This window comes from Poecilia latipinna, unplaced genomic scaffold, assembly GCF_001443285.1.
Source record: "Poecilia latipinna isolate Pla-1442-1.1 unplaced genomic scaffold, P_latipinna-1.0 Scaffold1577, whole genome shotgun sequence".
Taxonomy (NCBI): domain Eukaryota; kingdom Metazoa; phylum Chordata; class Actinopteri; order Cyprinodontiformes; family Poeciliidae; genus Poecilia; species Poecilia latipinna.
Window position 1 is genome coordinate 120,547 of NW_015114193.1, and position 7,814 is coordinate 128,360.

At 35.7% G+C, this 7,814-nt stretch overlaps 1 protein-coding gene across 1 annotated transcript in view; it reads right to left on the reverse strand.

Moving 5' to 3' along the window:
- LOC106963755 (leucine-rich repeat and immunoglobulin-like domain-containing nogo receptor-interacting protein 1-B) overlaps positions 1-5,988 on the reverse strand; it is a 26,636-nt gene extending 20,648 nt beyond the window's left edge. Inside the window, exon 1 of the mRNA XM_015058829.1 lies at positions 5,690-5,988. Coding sequence (XP_014914315.1) covers positions 5,690-5,701 — 12 coding nt within the window. The 5' untranslated portion in view covers positions 5,702-5,988. The remainder of the gene's footprint in view (positions 1-5,689) is intronic.
- Between the last annotated feature and the right edge of the window lie 1,826 nt (positions 5,989-7,814).

A 7,814-nucleotide genomic window follows, 5' to 3' on the forward strand; every position in this document is an offset into this window, starting at 1 on the left:
AATACTTAAGTATTTTTAAAAGCCAGTACTTTTTTTTTACTTTTACTTAAGTACAAATGTTAATGTGGTAGTTTTACTTTTACTTGAGTACATTTTTGGAGTATTTTCTCCACCACTGGTGTCGATTCTCATACTGTTGCATTTAGTTAACTTAGATCTGATTCCAAATTTATAGTGAGAATTGTATATAGCAGTTACATATGTCAGAATGAAAGTAAAGCCTACGTTTATCTATTTGGCTTATCTGGGATAAAGTAACAACTTTATTAAATAAGTAGTGTATTAAATTGATTACATATTCAGACCAGACATTCCATTGTGAACACTGACTGGCAAAGTGAGTAGCATTGCTCATCTTATTACAACAGTATATTCTTCTCTGAAAGCCTGCATCTTTCCAAGTCAATCTTGCCACCCCAACCCCCACATCATGAAAACACTTCTTATCAATTCTTTCCTTTCCAACACAGCTGAACAGAAAATGCTTAAAATTGCCATAAAAACCACAACCTACAGTCTGCTCAATATGGCTTCAAACTCCCTGGACACCAGTAGGATTGGATCTGATTCCATCTATTGGTTGCAAACCTGATCCACAAAGACTCCACCTCACAATTCACTCTCAATAATGTATTGCTATACGCCACCAGACTCTGTAGCATACCTTCAGATGTTCCTTGAATATGTTCTCTCTGCTTAGTTTTTGTTTATTTTTATTTTATTTTCTTTTGCAAGCAAATACCAAAGTGCTCTGTATATGTTGATATTCATTGCATACACACATAGCACTGTTCCCTTGCAGAATGGAGGTCCTGGGCTCTTTCTGCATAGAAAATGGATGTTTTCCCCTCACATGCGTCGGTTCCCTTCTGGTACTCTATTCTCTCACAGTTCAAAAACCTGACTGATAGGTCCTTTGGTCTGTCTAAATTGCTCTTAGGTATGAGTGAATAACTGCATGTGCGTTTCTTTGCAGCTTTCTCATAGACTGGCTGTCTGTCTAGGATGGATGGATTATCTGATTATCTGACAGATCATCAATAAAACGTGAAGGCACATCCCTCTGGGCTGCATACCTACCAGTCATGTCAGTAACAGTTAGCCATGTAAAAAACTAAAAATATATTTCCAATCTCTAGTGTTTTTTGTAACTATAATAACTAATGCTGTGTTAATAATTTGAGTACATACAAATTAATGCAATCAACTAAAACTCTGTTACAAGAATTGAAGGGTGTCAACATATTAGCACCTGCATTGATTTTTACAATTCTCTAAAACTAAAGCCATTAGTTACAACTACTATGAACACACATCTGATACAGCCTTTTAATGGATTCCATCTTGGAAATGGGTTATTTATAAATGTCAAGATAATACAGCCTAAAATTAAACAACATAAAGTTGGCAAGTGTTATTACGAATGGCTATAGACCAACAATGCTTATAGTTTCAATTTAAGCTTGCATTCAAGTTTGTTCTGAAATCTCCTTCAATAGTTTTCCTAATTTTTAAGGTAATGGGATAAATCGGTCTCAAATTTTGGTTAAAGTATAATCTTGCCAGGCACCGATTATTTTCTGCTTGTTACTTACAACTTACTTACATGCATCATGCATCAATATTTCTGTTAAAAGCATTTTATTTTCTGTAAGCTTTCAGAGTAGTAGATTGAAAGTAATGGAGCTTATATTTCTCTTAATCTGTGCAGTGCAACTTAACTATATACATTAGCAAAGCTTCTGACAAAACTGAAACTGAGTTTTGGTTTTCATTTGCTTAAAGTATCTACCCAAAATTTATTGTACAAGTTGATTGCATTGTCAAATTAAGTTTCTTAATTTGTTTAGCTTCAGATTACAATAAATATTATCAAAATAGTCCAGTTGTTGGTCAGTTGTCCAGAATCCAAATTCGTCCAAATACAGCTCAAGTTGATTCAAATTATTTCACTCAAATCTAATCACATAGTCCTAATCAGATCCAATTTAGAACAGTTTAATTCAAATTTTAGTTTTATCCAAAGTCACGACATTTTAGAAGTAATTAAGCACATTCAATTTATTTTTTTTTTTTTTTTTTTTTTTTTTTTCATATTTATGAAATGCCAAATTATTTAAGTTACATAATTTCTGGACATTTTACAAGTCAACAAAATTTTTAGAGCCCCAATTGATCCAAATTCAGTTAAAATAATTTAAAACTATTTCAATGATGTCCAGTCTTTTAAGTCAAGTTAAAATTTAAGGTAAAAGTTAAATAAGTATAAGGGATAGAGATCAAATTCTCCATTTGACTCGTATTTAATAATTTGATAGCACCACAATTCTTATTCTGTTTTTGTCTACTATTATATCCATACTCTTTTTTGACATGCTGCAGTGATGATTTGTGCTGGTCCTTTAACCAATTCTGATATCTATTATAGTGTATAATATATACATAGAGAACTGACTGAGCTTTTCAAGGCAAATATTGCCAGAGTCAAGTGGTGTGGAAAAACGATTCAATGCAAATAAAGCTAGAAAAGATTAGTGCTTTAAAAAGGTCACAGGAAAAAAATAGAATAATACAGCATTATGCTTACTGGAGAAACCCCCTAACACATCTATGCAGAAATGTCAATTATATATGCTATTTTGTTATGTGAACAGCAGTTTGTCGAATTATATTTTTAAGACTCAATTGGTTTATTAATAATTTCCAGAAAGTTAAGAAAACTTCTTAGTGCTTTCAAGATTACATGAGTTGGCTTAAAGGCTTGCAATCATTCAGTTTAAAACAAAATCAGCCTACACCATGTTTCCTATGTACAAAAGTGAAAAAGAATAAGTAGTGGATTTATTTATCACTGAGCTATCATAGTGAAGGCCATTAATATTTTTATTTCATAATTTGTTTTTCAATATCTGCTAGGTTTTATAAACAAATAACATGTAGATTGATTTAACGATTGTTTTGGATTCAAAAGAAGTCAAAAACTTAACGCATATTTTCTCTGATGTTTGTAATCCATAAACAAACTGACTTGTCTTCTTTAAATTCTGGTTGTATTTCTTGGTAGTTTTCTGTGTGGCCCCTTTTTACAGTAAATCTGACTAATCACCCTCTTCAAATTACTGGAGTGTATTTCTGTCGTATTAGAACCAAAATGTGCCAATGATAACATTTGCTTTTTGTCACTAAACTAATTTTGATCGTCTAATGTGAACATCAGAAATAGTTGCTGGAATGTTTATGGTAAATGTTCTGTAGAATATATGTCCCATTAAACTGTCACAAAGAAGCATTTTCTAAAGAAAATATAAAAACTTTTTAGAGTATAACTCAACATTTTCATGGCCTGTTCAAGTTGTGACATCAGCTAGTACTAGCTAGCATAGTAGTTCATAAAGATCTGAAGTTCAGCAGATCAAAATGGTCACAACTCTAATATGCAGAACTGATACCCAGCCAAAGTCTACGCAACTCAACAGTTGAACATTTATGTTTTGTGCAGATAAGAGGGAGACTTACCCAAATTTGGAGTATACGTGACTCCAAATTACATCAGTATTTTGTTTTAATGGGTATTTTTATTGTTTGTAATAGTATTTTTTTTTTATCTCTTTCTCTTTTTTACTGTTTATTCAATGTTGCATGACTCTGTTTTTAATTATGTAAAGCACTTTGAAATGCCTTGCTGCTGAAATGCCTTGCTGCTGAAAAATTTGATTGATTTTATCAATCAAATAAAATTTGATTGATTGATTGACTGACTACACTCAATGCATGTTTTTTGTTCTGTTTTATTACTCCCTTCAGTAAAACTGAAGCAGCAATATGTTTTGAGAGAAAAGAATAATGAATAAATTCAACAAAACAAGGATGACTTAAATACATTTTCTTTATTTGTACTCTGCTTTATTCTACTGAAATGGAGTGGACAGATTTTATTGTTCTTGTGTTATATTTTTTAGCTTCTGAGCTAGTATGTATGGTTTACCTTTTTGCTGTTTGTCCCTGCTGCTATTAATCAAGTGTATTTGACTAGCAAAGCTGACAAGCAAAGGTGGCCCCAAATTAACAGCTGATGTTTCCAGGACTCCAGAGATCCTTCTAGCTGCTGCAGTTTCTGTTTGCTCTGCTGTCTTAGAAAATACCAGCTCAAACATTATCCAGATTTTGCACTTTTTTTTGTTGAGCCAGACAAAATTAAGCAGACCAAATTAATCTGGAAATTTCCCAAACCCCAGCCCTCCAGCAGCTAATGTCTAAGGTGAATGACCATAAAATGAAATTTCACAGCGCAGGAGAAGATCCTGTCAAAATAATTGCTTGATCTTTATCTGACAAGTTATATTAAATGGTAATATGGTACACATTTTTAAAGTCTTCAATTCAAATATTTTATGGAAAAGAGCAAAAGATTTTTCTCTCACATAAGCCTTGCAATTGTATATAGACAGTAGAATACAAAGACCTACAAGCCAGAAACAGATGTGATTTTGACAAGCAAAGAATGATTCAAGAGTTTCAAGAAACCGTTTACCCAGCAACAGTGACCGTTTCAATAACTGTCATTTGAAAATTCAAAGTCATAAACATGGATTCCAACTTCAGGTCACAGAATTTTGCTTGATTAATCTGAATCTGTGGATGCTCTGACACAATGATGTGCATGAATAATAACTCGGGAAAGAGAATCCAGTCAGCCATCATAACCTGACAAGTGGGTCCCAATTAAATGCTTCTGCATAGTTCATAAAATCTGGATTCAAACAACAGTCCCTTTTCCCTCAGAGACTGTTGGGGGGTCTTTTGCTTGCAGTGGATGTTGCTGCACTGCTAAAAAAAGAGGGAGAAACAGTCCCTTTATTGCCGTTTGCCTGCTGGAGTGCATCAGCCATGATTATAAAGAAGCAATAAAAAAATAGAGCTATGATATATTGTTCATTTGGCCTCCATAAATAATCAAACAAAGTCACCCTACCACCACAACCCATCCCCCCATGCCCACCCTCGCCATCAACACTACTGCCATCCATCTGTCTAACCTGTGGCAAATCAAACACCTGCAACAGCATCCCTTTTTGCCACAGGAAATGGCCAGCAGCAAGCGCTTTATGAGAATATGTGTCAGTACTGATGAGTTTATTACCATTTTGAAAAAGAAACATGAATGTTAATGAGCAGATTAGGAAGCAACAGCAAACCACCCTGGCAAAAAAAAAAAAAAAAAGAAACACTGGGGGTGGGAGGCATAAAAAGGACACTTTTGCTCTCATTTGCACCTTTATGTGTGGCATAAAAAGGAGGCACCAAGACCATTTTGTACAGATGCAAAGACACAACATAACTACAGAGCACATGCATTTGTGTAAACACAACAGAAAGTATCTAACCAATGTAATGTATATTTTAATGACATGCACATATCATTTATATATGGTCCCTTCACAATTTTAAGATTTTAGGGCAGAGGAGCTAGATAAAGCCTCTCTGGATGACAAAGCACAAATAAGACCAAGAGCTTTCATCTGAGCATAAGTCTCCTTTACATCCCCTCCATTTGCTTAGGGTACTCAGTTTTTTTTTCTTCCTCACAATAATTTGCCTCTTGCCGATCCCATGGCCCCACCACTGCACCATAATAAATCTGATCCAGTGACTCAGTGCTCAAAGCCCACCATAGAGACAGAGTACTTACCAGGACTGTCATGCAGAGAATTCTAATTCAGGCAGCTCCATGTTGCCAAGGAAATTCAAAATGCCTCCAAAAGCATGGAGTCGGGGCTGCACGGATTCAGGACGGGCTAGATTAAGATGGGTAAGGATGGCATACGCAGAGATGAGAATCCCTCGTCTAAGGGGCATTTGAGAAATGCCTTCGTCCTCTCCAGATGCGCTAAATCCGGCAGCACTGATAGGCTGACATGTAAACACACAGGCGGCTCTGCTGGCTCACACACGCTCACATACATGCTGCACCTAGCAGAGAAAAGAGAGGAAGAGGGAGGGGCAACTGATGAGAGGTGGAAGGAGGAGCTGCAGTGCACTGGGAAAATGAGAGGACTGGGAGAATAGGAGGCATAGACCACAGGGAGCTGAAAAGAGATGAAGAGAAACGTTCTCTGATTGCAACAATGATATTTTTTCACTCTGTTTCCTTTTAAGGTCTGCTTTGGTGCTTTACTTTGTTTCCAGCTGCTGTAGGAGAAGGGGTAGTGTTTAGAGTTGGGTAGAAGAAAATGAATTCTCTACCAATTTAGATTATTTACAAATGTGTTTGTGTGTTTGTTTAGTCCCCTCCTTCCTTTTTTAGTGTTTATTAATATGCAAATAATTGCAAGTTTATTCCAAAAGTCCACTCGTCAATAAAACATTATATATATATATATATATATATATATATATATATATATATATATATATAAACACTAAACAAGTCGTAACAGAGATTAGAAAAAAGTATATGTATTAATATTTTTGGAATAAATACACAAAATTTTCTGATGTATATAATCTTGGCTGCAAATGATAGGCAAAGGAAGACGGCTGTGGAAGGGAATGAATTGATTTTCTGTTTTTTAAGATTTGTTGCCAGAGGATTATTGACACATGGCGCAAGGCAAAGTAATAATCACATGAACTCAGCTTTGCTGCAAGGATTGAAGTTTGGGGATGAGGAGCTGAGGCTTAACACTGGTAATGGGTATGAGGGGCTGGCACACCCTCACATTGGCAGTGCCAAGGAGGCCCCACAGTCAGGAAGTGTTTACAGGAGATTAGAAGGTGATGATTTAGTTGAGTGGAGGTGGACCTGAAGGGCTCCTGGCCGCAAAATGATAGGTGACGAAAAGACTCCAGAGTAACAAACCATCTGCCATGCAAGGTTATTCCTGAGTTAGGTAGTACAGCAGTTGTCTTCCAGTTGGAAGGTTGGTTGGTTGCTTAAATAGATCTCAAGTGTCCATGTGTAAGACATTGAAATCACACAGTGTTCGTAATATGGTCAATAGTGGGTAATTTCTGTGTGTGTTAGAGCTATTAGAGGTTTGAGGGAATGAATGGATGAAGCCAATTTTAAAGGCTTGAATTTGCTTTAAAATATGAACCAAAGAAAAACACCCATTTACCTGAATATTCTGCTGTTGATGTTAATGTGATATATTCTCAATAAGCTTTTAAGAGGTGATAGGATGTACTCTGCACGGTAAAGTCAATCTGTCTTTTAGACAAACAACAGCCTATGAAGCAAGGGGCAGCCAATGGTGCCTCACCTATGCTGAACAATAAAACATACCGGAAGGATGAGAGTTATTAAGACAGACGGAAAAGGCGATGCACTCCCCACCAGTACAACATAAAATAAATTGATGGTTCATTTTACCAACTACAAGCTAATCTAAAAGCAATGAGTTATCCCCCATGTAAGAAATAAAACTAGATGTAAGGTGGTCCTGAAGGAATTCAAAAGATGTTTGAGGGAAAAAGACCCAAACCAGACATAGACTACACCATCTATGGCCACTTAAAAAACGATTGAACAGCTGATTCTTGACACTGCACTTACATTCAATAGCGCTATGAATTTTCATCTTTGACGACAACCATGTGACTTTAAACCTATATTAAGCAAGTGGATATGTTCCCCGAGACATTTAAAAAGTGTGAGAGCTCCTTTTTTTTTTAATTAAGATCCAAGTTTTCTATCTCTCCTTTCCCCTCTCTCCCTCTTTCTGTCCTTCTCTCTCTATCTCTATTCCCCGTAATTAATGTCTGCATATGATTTGCATCCTGACCAGTGGTGGGTTACTGTACTTAAGTACAGT